Below are 16,016 nucleotides of genomic sequence, written 5' to 3' on the forward strand. Positions count from 1 at the left end.
GGCTCATGATCCCTATCCACTGGCTGCTGACCCCTGTACCTGGCTCCTGACCCTTGGCCCTGTACCTGGCTCCTGACCCTAGCTCCTGATCACTGACCCTGGCTCCTGATCCCTGACCCCGGCTCCTGATCCCTGATCCTGGCTCCTGATCCCTGACTCTGGCTCCTGATCCCTGACCCTGGCTCCTGATCCCTGACCCCTGCTCCTGATCCCTGACTCTGGCTCCTGATCCCTGACCCTGGCATCTGATCCCTGCCCCCGGCACCTGATCCCTGACCCCAATCCATGCCCTGGCTCCTGATCCCTGACCCTGGCATCTAATCCCTGACCCCGGCTCCTGATCCCTGACCCCAATCCATGCCCTGGCTCCTGATCCCTGACCCTGGCATCTGATCCCTGACCCCGGCTCCTGATCCTTGACCCCTGATCCCAGTCCCCGGCCCCTGATCCTGTACCTGTCACATCCAGCGGGATCCAGTCCTCGGTGCAGCATTCCTTTAGTCGAGATTTTAAACGTTCATAGACAGCGGAGGCAATTCCGGCAAAGAAACCGAAGGGGTCGAGCGCGGCGGCCAGCGGCGGGGTGAGGGTGAGGCCCAGGGCCAGACCCAGCAGGAGGCGGCGGCCAATCTCCATCTGACAGCGGCCGGCCCGTAACCCGGCAACACCCCACATCCGCCTCGCACATCTGCACATCCGCCCGCAGCCAGCCTCCCCGCTCATTGGTCAACCGCGGGGGCGGAGTCAGTATTTCCATATCTGCATATGCAATGAGGGGGGGCGGGGTCGCGGCTCAGGCCTCGATGGTGCGGTTCCCAATTCTGCTTGGGGCACATTCCGGGAGCTTTTTAGCGGAGTTTCTTTTATTGATGCTCGGTGGTAAAATGTTGTTTTGTTTTATAACACTTCTGTGAAGCGCCCGGTGTGTTGCCGGGTTACGGGCCGGCCGCTGTCAGGTGGAGATTGGCCGCCGCCTCCTGCTGGGTCTGGCCCTGGGCCTCACCCTCACCCTCACCCCGCCGCTGGCCGCCGCGCTCGACCCCCCCCCCCCCTTCGGTTTCTTTGCCGGAATTGCCTCCGCTGCCGATGAACGTTTAAAATCTCGACCAAAGGAATGCTGCACCGAGGACTGGATCCCGCTGAATGTGACAGGGGCAAGGGGCAGGGATCAGGTACTGGGGTCAGGTTCAGGGATCAGGTATTAGGAGCTGGGTACAGGGGTCAGGTTCAGAGATCAGGGGTCAGGTACAGGGGTTAGGAGCCAGGCACAGGGTCAGGGGCCAGGTACAGAGATCAGGGGCTAGTGGACAGGGATCATGAGCCAGGTACAGGGGCCAGGTACAGGGTCAGGGGCCAGGTACAGAGACCAGGGTCTAGTGGACAGGGATCATGAGCCAGGTACAGGGGCCAGGTACAGGGTCAGGGGCCAGGTACAGAGATCAGGGGCTAGTGGACAGGGATCATGAGCCAGGTACAGGGGCCAGGTACAGGGTCAGGGGCCAGGTACAGAGACCAGGGTCTAGTGGACAGGGATCATGAGCCAGGTACAGGTACAGGGTCAGGGGCCAGGTACAGAGATCAGGGGCTCGTGGACAGGGATCATGAGCCAGGTACAGGGTCAGGGGCCAGGTGCAGGATCAGGTACAGGGTCAGGGGCCAGGTACAGAGATCAGGGGCTAGTGGACAGGGATCATGAGCCAGGTACAGGGGCCAGGCACAGGGTCAGGGGCCAGGTACAGAGACCAGGGTCTAGTGGACAGGGATCATGAGCCAGGTACAGGGTCAGGGGCCAGGTACAGAGATCAGGGGCTAGTGGACAGGGATCATGAGCCAGGTACAGGGTCGGGAGCCACGTACAGGAGCAGGAGCCAGGTACAGGGATCAGGTATTAGGAGCTGGGTACAGGGTCAGGTTCAGAGATCAGGAGCCAGGCACAGGGTCTGGGACCAGGCACAGGGTCAGGGGCCAGGTACTGGGTCAGGGGCCAGGTACAGGATCAGGTACAGGGTCTGGGACCAGGTACAGGGTTAGGGACCAGGTACAGAGATCAGGGACTAGTGGACAGGGATCAGGTACAGGGTCAGGAGCCACGTACAGGGGCAGGAGCCAGGTTCAGGGTAGAGGGCTCAGGGGCCTGGTACAGGGATCTGGGGCCAGCTACAGGATCAGGAACTAGGTACAGGGATCAGGGGCCAGGTGCAGGGCCAGGAACCAAGTACAGGGATCAGGGTAGAGGGCTCAGGGGCCTGGTACAGGGATCAGGGGCCAGGTACAGGGATCAGGGGCCAGGTACAGGGATCAGGGGCCAGGTACAGGGATCAGGGGCCAGGTACAGGGATCAGGGGCCAGGTACAGGGTCAGGAGCCAGGTACAGGGTCAGGATCTGGGTAGCTACACACAGCTGCAAACTCTGCCCTGGCTGTGGTCAGGATCGCTGTCGGTATTTAATATTCCTTATGGCTGTCTGTTTTTGATACATCTCAGTTCGGACATCCTTAGAAATTCCTCATGTAATGTTTGAGATAACATTTGTAAAAGGTCAATTTTAAACCAAAAGTTTAAAAAACGTTATTTTTCAATCATTTCCTCCCATTTTCTCTCTCTCTATTGTACATTATTTTTTCCACTAATCCTTACACTACACATTTTAATTTTCATTTTTCTTTCTTACATTTAAAGTTTAAGTGATATTGTCAGATTTATTTGCTGACCGTTTCCCGCCTGCATTCCTCCTCCCCAACAAACATTCTGTCCTTCACTTACATTGAAATTTGACCAAGTTGTCGGCAGGTGATGTGAGTGCAGATTCACTGCCAGCGTTTAAAAGGGAGCTGGACGGATTCCAGAGAGTGCTCACCGTAACTGCACATCATCATCTTCATCATCATCATAGGCAGTCCCTTGAAACGAGGATGACTTGCTTCCACGCCAAAAAAGAGATGAGTTCACAGGTATTTCAATGAAGGACCTAATATTCCAGGTCCTGAGCTACATAGTGTAGGGTGGAAGATGCCTGTGCGTGGACTTTTTTAACGCGGGGTGGCCGTTGCACACCAGCCATCACATGGGTTTGACAGAGCTAGGTCTTGGTCCAGTGGCAAGGGTTAACCAAGTCGACTGGAGACCAGCTCTGCTGCACGGACCTAGTGCGTGCACATATCGCAGTGTGGGCTGGCCCATACTGCCCTTGGGGCCCTCGCCTCTTCTGGCCCCGAACTCGTGCCTATCCTGGGCCCCGATCACGTCGCTCTACAATCTCTCACCGCCCCTTCGCCCCGACCTCGCCGCTCCTACTCTACCTGCCCACGCTCCAATCACCGACCTGAGCCTTGATGACATCCATCTTCGCTGCCGTCGCCCCCCCCCCCTGGACCAGCTCGCGCTGTACCTTGCCGTGGCACACCACCACGATGCCCAGGATCGCCGCTCCTTTTATGGCCCCGACCTGCCGCTGTTGGTCTCTCGCAGGTCGGGGCCGCCACGCTGTCCGTGGCCCCTTTTTGCCATGCGCCGACCATGGGCAACTGCATATAAAAAGTAGGTGGGTCATTGGGGGATGTGTCATCCGTTCCCCGAGGTCTCCTCGAACTCGTTTGAACAGCTTTTGGGGTCGGAGAGGAATTTTCCAGAGTTTTTTTCCTAAATTGATCTAACGTTTCTTTTTTGCTTCTCCCAGGAGATTGCTGGTTTGGTGGGGTTGGGGAATAATGGCATGTAGATGTTCCACCGTGACAGTATAGGACAAGTTTGATGGGCCAGCTGCTCATTACCTGATCTGTGTTGTACGTTCAAAAGACCTTGACAATGTAAAGCAACAAGAATGAGATTATCAGAAGTGCTTACCCGCTTCAGGAAAATGTTGTGCGGGGCAGGAAAATAATCATTTATTTAAAAAAGGAGGCAGACAGAAAGCAGGAAACTATAGGCCAGTTAGCTGAACATCTTTCGTTTGGGAAAATGCTGGAGTCTGTTATTTTGTTTTATAACACTCCTGTGAAGCGCCCGGTGTGTTGCCGGGTTACGGGCCGGCCGCTGTCAGATGGAGATTGCCCGCCGCCGCCCACTGGACCTGGGCCTCACCGTCGCCCCGCCGCAGGCCGCCGTGCTCGAGCCCCTCAGTGCCGCCTCCGTCGTGGCCAGACTGCTGTCCTCTGTCTATGATTATTTCAACTGTCGACACCAGGCATGCTGCACCGAGAACTGGATCCCGCTGGAATTACACAGTCTATCCCTTTCTCCCTTTTTTAACAAAGGCACAACATTAGCAGTCCTCCGGCACCACACCGGTAGCCAGAGAGGATTGGAAAATGTTGGTCAGAGTCTCTGATATTTCCTCTTTTGCTTCTCTTAACAGCCTGTGATACATTTAATCCGGGCCTGGGCATTTATCCACTTTCAAAGCTGCTAAACTTCCTCTCTCACTATGTTTATTCCATCTAATATTTCACACTCCACTCCCCCTGATTGTAATGTCTGGATCATCCCTCTCTTTTGTGAAAACAGACGCAAAGTATTCATTAAGAACCATACCCATGTCTTCTGACTCCATACACACAGTATGCCCCTTGACATTCAGGGAACTCTAGATTTGTTCGGCCCACTCTTTTCCTTTAAGGGAACATACTTGCTCTGAACCCTCAGGATCTCCTCCTTGAATGCCTCCCACTGCTCTGACACTGATTTATCTTCAAGTAGCTGTTTCCAGTCCATTTTGATTAAATCAAGTCTCAGCTCAGTAAAATTGGCTTTCCCCGAATTGAGAACTTTTATTCCTAGTCTATCTTTGTCCTTTTCCATAACTACCCTAAATTTAACTCAATTATGATCACTAACACCAAGCTGCTCTTCCACTGATACCCTTTCCACCTGCCCAGCTTCATTCCCTAAAACTAAGTCCAGAACTGCCCCCTCCCCTGTTGGGCTTGCTGCATACTGGTTAAAAAAGTTCTCCTGAATGCATTTTAGGAATTCTGCACCCTCTATACATATCACACTAATTCTATCCCACTGAATATTCGGGTCGTTGAAATCCCCTACTATTGCTGCCTTATAGTTTTTGCACTGCTCAGAAATTTGCCTACATCTGTGCTATAGATAAGAGCATGTACACTTGGCGACTGTGGTGTATGCGAAGGGTAGCCTCGGCCCCATTTACCCGAGCATTGTTGGTATGAATGAGCTTATCCCTGTTGCAACGAGCATATGATTGAGGGATCAACATAACAATCTCAGCTGACAATTCAGTGCAGTACTGAGGGAGTGCTGCACTGTTGGAGGTGCTGTCTTTTGGATGAGACATTAAACCCTCATCATTGGGCCAGATATTGCCGGAGCGGCACAACAGAGTTAGTTCGACTTTGTTCTGCATCCTTCAGCTGGAAATTTTTAACGTGCCATCACTTGCTGGAAGTACGACGTTTTTCCCTTTCTGGGCCAGAGAGGTTAATTGGCCTTGCATTGACAATTATCACAATGGTATAAGGCTGCTTACGCTCTTAATTAGCAGACTTGACTTTCTGCAGCGAGTTAGAATGTGAGTTCGTTTCCAGGATCTTTTACTGATGTTTTGAGGATTGTATTCTATGATTATGTCCAATTTTTCTGTAAAAGCAAAACCCCCAAAGTTTTTTTGCCTCTTGCTGGGACACGCATTAGGCCTAGGACGGCCAACTCTGATTGGATGTATTGCTGGAGGAGTCATCACATGACGTCCTGCCTTCAACCGCCCCGCCCCACACTCCCGCCATCGATCGCCCAATCAGCCCATACTTTGTTGCCATTGGTCGCCCACAGCCAATGGAAAAGCAAATAGACTCTCCATTACCCCAAACAGTTTTCCCCAACCCCCACCGTCTCCCCCATTTCTGGTGTTCAAAGAATTCTTTTTTAAAACACAATTTTTTTTGACGTAATGCTTTTTCTCCTGGTGTTGCTCACCGCAGTGTAGTAGAGCATTCCTGGAGTCTCCGAGCCAATCCTGGAGGGTTGGAAATCCTAATTAGGCCGAGGGGACTGTGTAACTTGCCTGCCGGGTGTCCCGGAACAACTTCTCCAATGTTTTAGGTTTTCAGCAAATATCGGATAGAATTCTGAGGCTTGATCCCTTATACTGTTGTGATACAATTGCTTATATCGACAGTGTCCTGCTTGTATAATTACCAGACTTTTTTGTTCGGTTTTAAAATAGGATTAGAAACAGACTTGAGGAAGAATCTGTTTGGAAAGCACATTGCAATCGATGTGATTCCGAAGGTGATTAAAGGTTTCTTGAGTAACTCTGAACCGCAGAAGGCTTTCACCCTATCTATGGCTGGAGTGGTACTGGCAAAATCTTTATCAGTAAAATAATAGCTAAAAGCCTTTATAAGGAGGGAATGGACAGCAAATACGTCCATCTCTTTGTGGCTGCTTATCACTTTCCCAATGTTCAACATACCAGCCAGTACAAGGTAATTATCAGCCTCTTGCTCTTCTCTGTAGGAGTAGTGTGTCCCTTATATACGATTCAAGATTAGAACAAAAGCTCCCAGGGTAGGTACAGCACAGGTTAGATACAGAGTCAAGCTCCCTCTACACTGTCCTATCAAACACTCCCAGGGCAGGTACAGCACGGGTTAGATACAAGGTAAAGCTCCCTGAATTCCCTTAATTGTGGAAACAAATATTTGCATGTGGAAACAAATATTTGCATTTGCAAATGTGAATTATTTGCCTATTGTAAAGAATATTGTCTGCAAGAACCTTAAAGGAAATAGTGCCAAAGTTAGAACCACAAAGAACCCTGTTGTCAATAGAATTGATATTTTTTTAAAAAGAGGGCTTGGCATGCATTCAAAAATATTTTTTCCTCCATTCATGAATTCAGCAACAGTTGCAGGAGGGGATTCATGGAAATGTTAGCGCATGTGAGCGGTCCATGTTTATTTTTGACGAAATGGACAAAATGCACCCAGACGTCATTGACTCCATTATACCGTTCCTGGGTAATTACAAACACCTCGATGGAGTGAGCTATCGAAAGGCCATATTCATCTTCCTGAGGTAAGTGTGAGCTGATTTTGGGTCTGTAGCACCTGTGAGGTGTGGGCCTTTTTTGTCTGATTGGGCGGGCCATGCAGCCTGCTCCTGAATACTGAGATCGATAGATTTCTGGACTCTAGGGGAATCGAGGGATCTGGAGATAGTAGGAGGAGGTGGAGTTGAGATCTTATTGAATAGTGGAGCATGCTTGAGGGGACGAATGACCTCTTTCTGCTCCTAATTCTGAAGTTCTTCTGTTCTTATGTTTTTCTGGTGATCTTGCCCAGCTGCCAAGAAGTGGACAAGAGTTGCCTGATGGACACATGACTTTCCTCTTCATTATTAACCACACAGCCAATTTTAGTGTTGTCTGCAACTTGACCATCATTTTCCAGTCCTCTTTGGATTTGGGCATGGTGCTGGAGGATTGGAGGACTGCTAATGTAGCACCCTTGTTTAAGAAGGGAGAAAGGAATAAGCCGAGTAATTACAGGCCTGTCAGCCTAACCTCAGTGGTGGGAAAATTATTGGAAAAAATCCTGAAAGACAGGATAAATCTGCATTTGGAAAGGTAAGGATTAATTAGGGACAGTCAGCACGGATTTGTTAAAGGAAGATCGTGGTTTAACTAACCTGATTGAATATTGTGAGGAGGTAACCAAGAGGGTTGATGAGGGTAGTGCGTATGATGTAGTATATATGGACTTTAGCAAGGCTTTTGATAAGGTCCCACATGGTAGACTGGTCATGAAGGTTAAAGCCCATGGAATACAGGGAAAAGTGGCAAGTTGGATCCAAAATTGGCTTGGAGGTAGGAAGCAAAGGGTAATGATTGATGGATGTTTTTGTGACTGGAAGGATGTTTCCAGTGGGGTTCCACAGGGCTCAGTACTGGGTCCCTTGCTTTTTGTGGTATATATCAACGATTTAGATTTGAATATAGGGAGTATCCCCAGCTATTTCCTCTTTTACTTCGCTCAACAGTCTGGGATGCATTTCATCCGATACTGGGGAGTTATCTGCTTTCAAAGCTGCTAAACCCCTTAATATTTCCTCTCTCACTATATTTATTTCATCCAGAATATCACACTTCTCCTCGATAACAGTATCTGCATTACCCTTTTCCTTTGTGAAAACGGATGCAAAGTATTCGTTAAGAACCCTACCAACATCTCCCGCCTCCACACAAAGATTACCCTCATGGTCTCCAATAGGCCCTACCCTTTCTTTAGTTACCCTCTCACTCTTAATATATTTATAGAACATCATAGGGTTTTCCTTAATTTTACAGGCCAAGAATTTCTCTTGCTCTCTCTTAGCATTCCTAACATCCTTTTTAATTTTGCCTTTTAACTTTCTATATTTCTCTAAAGATTCTAAAGTATTTAGCCGTTGGTATATGACATAAGCGTGCCTTTTTTTCTTAATCCTCCCTTGTAAGTCCCTAGACATCCAGGAGGCTCTAGAATTATTTTTCCCAGTCTTACAGCGGGACCTGGGGGTACTTGTGCATGAAACACAAAAGAATTGTATGCAGGTACAGCAAGTGATCAGGAAGGCCAATGGTATCTTGGCCTTTATTGCAAAGGGGATGGATTATAAAAGCAGGGAATTCTTCCTACAGCTATATAAGGTATTGGTGAGGCCACACCTGGAATACTGCGTGCAGTTTTGGTTCCAGCTTCCACAGCTTTGGAGGCAGTTCAGAGAAGGTTCACTAGGCTGATTCTGGGGATGAGGGGGCTGACTTATGAGGAAAGGTTGAGTAGGTTGGGCTTCTACTCATTGGAATTCAGAAGAATGAGAGGTGATCTTATCGAAACGTATAAAATTATTAGGGGGCTTGAAAAGGTGGATGCAGAGAGGATGTTTCCACTGATGGGGGAGACTAGAACTAGAGGGCATGATCTTAGAATAAGGGGCTGCTCATTTAAAACAGATGAGGAGAAATTTCTTCTCTCAGAGGGTTGTGAATCTGTAGAATTCACTGCCTCAGAGCTGTGGAAGCTGGAACATTGAATAAATTTGACAGAAATAGACAGTTTCTTAAATGATAAGGGGATTAGGGGTTGTGGGGAGCGGGCGAGGAAGTGGAGCTGAGTCAATGATCAGATCAGCCATGATCTTATTGAATGGCGGGCAGGCTCGAGGGGCCGTATGTTCCTATTTCTTATGTTCTTTTTCTTTAAGGGCACATGTTTGGCCTGAGCCTTCCAGATCTCCTCCTACTGTTCCGACACTGATTTACCCGCAAGTAACTGTTTCCAGTCCACTATGGCCAAATCACTCCTTAACTTAGCAAAATTAGCTTTTCCCCAATTCGGAACTTTTATTCCAGGCTTATTCTTGTCCTTATCCATAACCAATTTGAATCTGACTGAATTATGGTCACTGGTACCCAAGTGTTCTCCCACTAATACCCCTTCAACCTGCCCCACTTCATTCCCCAAAACTAAATCCAAGGCCGCCCCCTCTTTTGTTGGGCTTGCTACACACTGACTAAAAAAATTCTCTTGAATGCATTTCAAGAATTCCGCACCCTCTATACCCTTCACACTAAATTTGGCCCAATTAATTAGGATAGTTAAATTCCCCTACTATTTTCTACCCTATGGTTTTTGGACTTCATGGCAATTTGCCTACATATTTGCTGCTCTACGAGCTGTGAATGAATCTACTATATTCTCACAATGCTTAAAGAAGGATGTGGAATGAAGTATCCCGGAATGCTTTCCAGAGTCTTAAGCAATCCCTCACTTCAGCACCAGCCTTGGGATTACCAGATTACACTAAGCTATTCAACTTATTTGTGCATCACAAGTCGGGTTTTGCACAATCTGTTTTGACTCAGTTACATGGGGACAGGCAGCGACCGGTAGCGTATTTCAGTACCCAACTAGACCCAGTGGCATGCAGACTACCAGGATGTCCTCCTTCGCTGGCAGCAGCTTATTATGCTATGCGACAGGCTCAGGCAATAACCCTAAATCATCAGACCATTTTGTATATCCCACACTCTGTCGAGATTTTACTTACTAAATGTGCCACCCAACACCTAACCTCTGCAAGAACCACTAAATATGAAGTCGAACTGTTATCAAATCCGAACCTTATCAAAAGATGCACTACCTTAAATCCAGCCACTCTACTCCCCACGGAAGAAGACGGCGAACCCCATTCATGTGAAATGGTAACCGAATTAGTGACTAAACCACGTATCAATCTAACAGATGTACCAATGTGTAACCCTGATCTAGTGTACTATGTTGATGGATCAGCCCTATGAAATGATAGGGGCCAACCTAGAGTGGCTTATGCAATTGTAACTCAGTTTAATGTTGTTGAAACAGCCTCTCTTCCAGACTCCTTTTCAGCCCAACAAGCCGAATTGTTTGCGTTAACTCGAGCCTGTATTCTGGCTGAAGGACAAACAGTTAATATCTACACTGACTCCAGGTATGCTTTTGGGGTATCAAATGACTATGGACAAATTTGGAAGATTCACGGGTACCTGACTTCTTCAGGAACCCCTATCAAAAATGCAGAACAAGTGGAAAATCTCCTGCGAGCCATTCAATGCCCCTTGAAACTCGCCATTATCAAATGCCAAGCACATACAGGCCAGTCGAATGAAGTGGCACTTGGGAATGCCAGAGCTGATAATGCAGCTAAGTCAGCAGCTCTGTCAAAAGGGGGGATGCAGGTGTCATTGTTCCCACTAAGGAAAAATAATTGCTCAGACCCACCACCCACTATTAATGACGTGCTGACCTTTCAGACACAGGCCAGTACGGAGGAGGTGGTGACCTGGACGAAGGATCAATGTTATAAAAATCCAGAAGGAATATGGGTTCACCACGACGGCTGCTTGGTGGCCCCCAGATCCTTACTTCCATGGATTGCCCGATGTGTTCATACATTCACACATGCAGGCAAAGAGGGATTGGCAGATTATATTTTGGCAACTTGGTATGCACCAGGTATTTCGGCAATTGCAAAACAAATCGGTGGAAATTGTGATACCTGTCAGACAATGAATCTGGGTAAGACGGAAAAAGTAGAATCTGCCTCCCACCCAAACCCAGTCGGGCCTTTTGTACATTTACAAATGGATTTTATTGAATTACCTATGTGTATGGGATTCAAGTATGTATTAGTTATTGTAGATGTGTTCTCTAGATGGATTGAAGTCTTTCCATGTAAAAAGGCCGATGCCACTACTGTTGCTAAATGTTTGTTAAAGGAAATTGTACCGCACTTCGGAATCCCTGCTAAGCTTTCTAGTGATAACGGGTCACATTTCACGGGAACTGTTATAAGAGAAATGTGTAAAGCTTTGCAGATTAATCAACGTTTTCATTGCAGTTATCATCCACAATCAGCTGGACTTGTTGAAAGATATAATGGAATGCTTAAAAATAAGCTGGCAAAACTATGCAATGACACTGGACTGAAATGGACAGAACTGCTGCCCTTAGCTTTGATGGTAATGCGATCTGCAACCAACAGAACAACAGGCCTGTCACCGCATGAGATAGTTATGGGACGTCCCCAACGACTACCTTTTACAGCACCATTTACTGCAAAACAGATGGACATCCACAAAATGGAGGAAAATATGTTGAATTATTGGGCCCAAGTTTCCACATGATTCGCGCCTGATTTTTAGGAGCAACTGGTGGAGAACAGACTATTTTAGAAATCGCAATTCTCCACATTTTTTTTTCTGCAGTTCTAGTCAGGTAGAACAGTTCTAGTTTAGAACAGAATTTTTTCTTCAAAAGGGGGCGTGTCCGGCCACTGACGCCTGATTTGAAAGTTTCCACAGTGAAAACGTACTCCAAACTAAAGTAGAATGGAGCCAGTGAAGATTTTTGTAGAACTGAAAAAACCTGTTCTACACATTAAAAAATCAGGCGCAGGTTACAAATTAGGCGTCCAGAACGAGGTGGGGGGGATTGGGGGGTGGGGGGGGAAGGGAACTCATTAAATTCTACAATAAATCCTTATTTATACTTCTACAAATATTATACAAATAAATCCAACCTGAATAAACATTTATAAGCCAAGAAAAGATTAAATAAACCATCTTACTACCTGTGTGAAAGTGCTTCAGCCAGGGAGAATTCTGCAGCCGTTCGTGCCGCTGAGCGGGAAGGGGAGAGAGAGAGAGAGAGAGAGAGAGAGAGGGGGGGGGGGGGAGGGAGGGAGAGAGAGAGAGAGAGAGAGAGAGAGGGAGGGGAGGGAGGGAGGGAGGGAGGGAGGGAGGGAGGGAGGGAGGGAGGGAGGGAGGGAGGGAGGGAGGGAGGGAGGGAGGGAGGGAGGGAGAGAGAGAGAGAGAGAGAGAGAGAGAGAGAGGAGGGTGGGAGGGAGAGAGAGGAGGGTGGGAGAGAGAGGGAGGGAGGGAGAGCGAGGAGGGTGGGAGAGAGAGAGAGCGCGGGGGGGGGACAGGAGCGCGGGTCGGGTCAGTCGGGGGGGGAAGCGGGTGTCGGGTCGGGGCGGGGGGGGGGGGGCGGAGCGGGTGTCGGGTCGGGGTGGCGGGGGGGGGGGGGGTGGGAGCGAGTGTCGGGTCTGGTCGGGGGGGGGGGGGAGCCTCATTCACGCAGTCCCAGTGAGGCCATTCAGCCAGGGCTAGGGGCTGCGTGCTTCAGGCCCCTCCCACACAGTTCGGCGCCTGGAGCTACTGCACTTGCGTGCCGACTATAGCGCGCATGTGCAGAGGTCCCGGCACTGTTTTCAGCGCCGGGACCTGGCTCCGCCCCCCCCACACAGCTCGTGCTGGCTGCGCCGAGGGCCAGAGGACCTACAGGTAGGTGGAGAATACCGAGGATTTTTTTAGGCGCCGTTTTAGGTGCGAAAAACGGGCGCCCAGCTCGGAGGGGCGCCGTTTTTTTTCTCGTGGAAACTTGGGCCTAACTATTGCATTAACCAAATGTATTTCCAGCTTTCATTCACAGGTAAAGGAAGCCCAAGTCAAGCCAGCGGAAGGGAAGTGTCATAACCTGGAGCCAGGGGAATTCGTTTACATCAAGATTTTTAAAAGAAAAAGCAGTCTGCAGCCAAGATTCGAAGGACCATACCAGGTCTTGCTGGCGACCAATACTGCAATCAAGGTAAAGGAAAGACCAACATGGATCTACGCATCCCATTGCAAAAGGGCACCCGACCAGGAGGAAGGGAAGAAGGAATCAGAGGAACAGAAAAAGGAAGTCTGAATAAGGAACTGTATGAACTATGGGGACTGATGGTGCTGGGCTTGACAGGGTTTTACTTCGCATTATTGATTACACCAGGGGTACAGACCCGCCACCGAAGGGAATTGCACGTAAACGTATTTATGGCACTGAGTCATAGGTATGCTCAAGAAAGAAACTGGTCAAGTTGTTGGATATGTTCCCATGTGCCTGTCCACTCCAAAGGGGGTATTCCCGAGATCTGTCCCCTTTAACGAATCAGAAATGGTAGAATGGTTGACAGTGCAAAATAGGACAAACCTAACTAAGGGGCCAGAAACGAAGGAGCAAACAGAATGGAGGTCGGCAGGGTATAAACTTACAGCCTTCCAGGGATGGTACCAGCCCAATTATGATAATAACCATCAGCCTCCCTTCCTAAGCATTACTCCCAGAATAGGAAATCCTGAAGGTATAATATGTCTAGTGAGTAATGAGACTAAAGGACCAGAAATGGGACGCAGCAAGTGTTCCCAAATGATTAAATGGCAAGCCACAACTAATCCCACTGAGAGAAAGATAGCAACCGTTGGCTGGACAATGGTCCATAACAAAGCCCCAGGGGAAGATGAGACCACTTGAGTAGGGATAGTGCGAAAGGACCAGGAGCTGACGTCCTATAATTGCACCTACTTTATTTGTGGCCATAAAGCCTACCCATGGTTTCCAGCCAACTGGACAGGGTCCTGTTACTTAGGATATGTGGTACCCCTTATCAGATCAGTAAAGACTCTAAGGGAGGCCTATGGAAGTCACAGATTTAAACGGGATTTGACGTGGCTAAACGGAATATTCAAGGTAATGGTGCCACCCTATGGAATAGCATCGACCGAATGGCAGTTACGGGAACTGGCTAACTTAGTCGAATCAGTAGCCAACGCAACTTCCCAAGCCTTTGAAGGGGTAAATGATGAAATGGTAGCTATTCGAACAGTGGCTCTCCAAAATCGTATGGCCTTAGATTATCTCCTAGCCAAGGAGGGAGGGACATGCGCATTAATAGGTGAAGAATGCTGTACGTACATCCCAGATAACTCAGAAGATATCGGCAGTCTAGCTGAAAACATCAGGAAAAAGGTAATAGAGTATAAACAGACAGTTGGCCAGGACGGTATCACCTTGTGGGGTTGGGCATCAGAATGGTTGGGAGCCCTGGGGAAATCTGTGGTACAGGGTTTGATCATATTCCTGCTGATAGTCTTCGCCCTGTATCTATTATTTGTTGTCATTAAGTGTTGCTGTGCCAGGGTGGGAGAAACTATGTTACCTACCGAGACCACGGCTAGAGTTATGGTAGCAACAACTGCTGAAGGCTCTTGTGTGGAAATGGAAATGGAGAGACTGTACAAGATCAGAATGGATTGAGTTGTCCTTGTGAAGGACAAAATGGGGGAATGTGGAAATGTATTTTTATCTAAGTGATACCATACGGTATTTGTGTGCCCATTGCAATATATATATATCAAAATGGAGTCCTGGTCTTTCCAGAACTTTCTGCATTTTAGCAGTCAGCTTGCATAAACAGCTAAACCTGGTTTGAGATGGCTGATGGCCATCAGACAGCTAGGAGACAAGTCATGCTGAGACAAGTACCCCCCCCATGGTGCTCTCCTATTGTCTACACGACAAGAGTTCCATGTCACCCCACCCTTTCCTATGTACTCCATTCCACCAGCCACTATCTCTTGTAGAGATCTCATCCTTTTGATGTAAACGATAAACTGACCAGGAAATTGAACAATCCTGACACAATACAAGACAGGTGATAGCCCATTACCTATGACTCATGGAGTAATGGCCGGCTGGCCAACTGATAACCCTGACAAAAGGAAATATCTGTAAACCATGTCAGGACCAGGATATAGTAATCTGTATTCACTGACTGTGAGACAGAGCAATACACAGGGAGAGGCCATAACTTGGGTTTTACTGTATAAATATCTTGTGAAACTGTACCATTTCGGAGGTGTTCACTTAGCCCTTGACTGAGTGTGACCTGCCCCTTGCCGGAGCTGTAAGTGTCGGAGTCATTCTTTTCGGAGGTCGAGATTTCGACATACTGTGTTTGATGTAGTATGTATGGATTTCAGCAAGGCTTTTGATAAGGTCCCACATGGCAGAATGGTCACGAAAGTAAAAGCCCATGGGATCCAGGGCAAAGTGGCAAGTTGGATCCAAAATTGGCTCATAGGCAGGAAGCCAAGAGTAATGGTTGATGGGTATTTTTGTGACTGGACGGCTGTTTCCAGTGGGGTTCTTCAGGACTCAATACTAGATCCCTTGCTTTTTGTGGTATATATCAATGATCTAGACTTGAATATAGGGGGTATCATTAAGAAGTTTGCAGATGATACTAAAATTGGCCATATAGTTGATAATGAAGAAGAACGCTGTAAACTGCAGGAAAATATCAGTGAACTGGTCAGGTGGGCAGAACAGTGGCAAATGGAATTCAATCGGAGAAGTGTGAGATAATGCATTTGGGGAGGGCTAACAAGACAAGGGGATACACATTAAATGGTAGGGCACTGAGAAGTGTAGAGGAACAAAGGGACCTTGGAGCGCAGGACCACAGATCCCTGAAGGTAGCAGACCAAGTAGATAAGGTGGTTAAGGAGGCATGCGGAATACTTGCCTTTATTACCCGTGGCATAGAATACAAGAGCAGGGAGGTTATGCTTGAACTGTATAAAACAGTCGTTAGGTCACAGCTAATTATTGCGTGCAGTTCTGGTCACCACATTACAGGAAAGATGTGATTGC

At 48.2% G+C, this 16,016-nt stretch overlaps 2 protein-coding genes across 2 annotated transcripts in view; one reads left to right on the forward strand and one right to left on the reverse strand.

The window, feature by feature from the left end:
* Nucleotides 1-649, reverse strand: part of LOC139233155 (torsin-1A-like) — a 38,399-nt gene extending 37,750 nt beyond the window's left edge. Inside the window, exon 1 of the mRNA XM_070863733.1 lies at nt 456-649. Coding sequence (XP_070719834.1) covers nt 456-636 — 181 coding nt within the window. The 5' untranslated portion in view covers nt 637-649. The remainder of the gene's footprint in view (nt 1-455) is intronic.
* A 3,390-nt stretch (nt 650-4,039) lies between these two features.
* Nucleotides 4,040-15,255, forward strand: LOC139233077 (torsin-1A-like). Its single transcript, XM_070863597.1, has 4 exons — nt 4,040-4,172; nt 6,095-6,339; nt 6,866-7,041; nt 12,965-15,255. The coding sequence occupies exons 1-4, from the start codon at nt 4,040-4,042 to the stop codon at nt 13,233-13,235; spliced, it is 825 nt and encodes a 274-aa protein (XP_070719698.1). The 3' UTR covers nt 13,236-15,255.
* The last annotated feature ends 761 nt before the right edge of the window (nt 15,256-16,016 follow it).

The sequence above is a fragment of the Pristiophorus japonicus genome, chromosome 20 (genome assembly GCF_044704955.1).
Source record: "Pristiophorus japonicus isolate sPriJap1 chromosome 20, sPriJap1.hap1, whole genome shotgun sequence".
In the NCBI taxonomy this organism is placed as follows: domain Eukaryota; kingdom Metazoa; phylum Chordata; class Chondrichthyes; family Pristiophoridae; genus Pristiophorus; species Pristiophorus japonicus.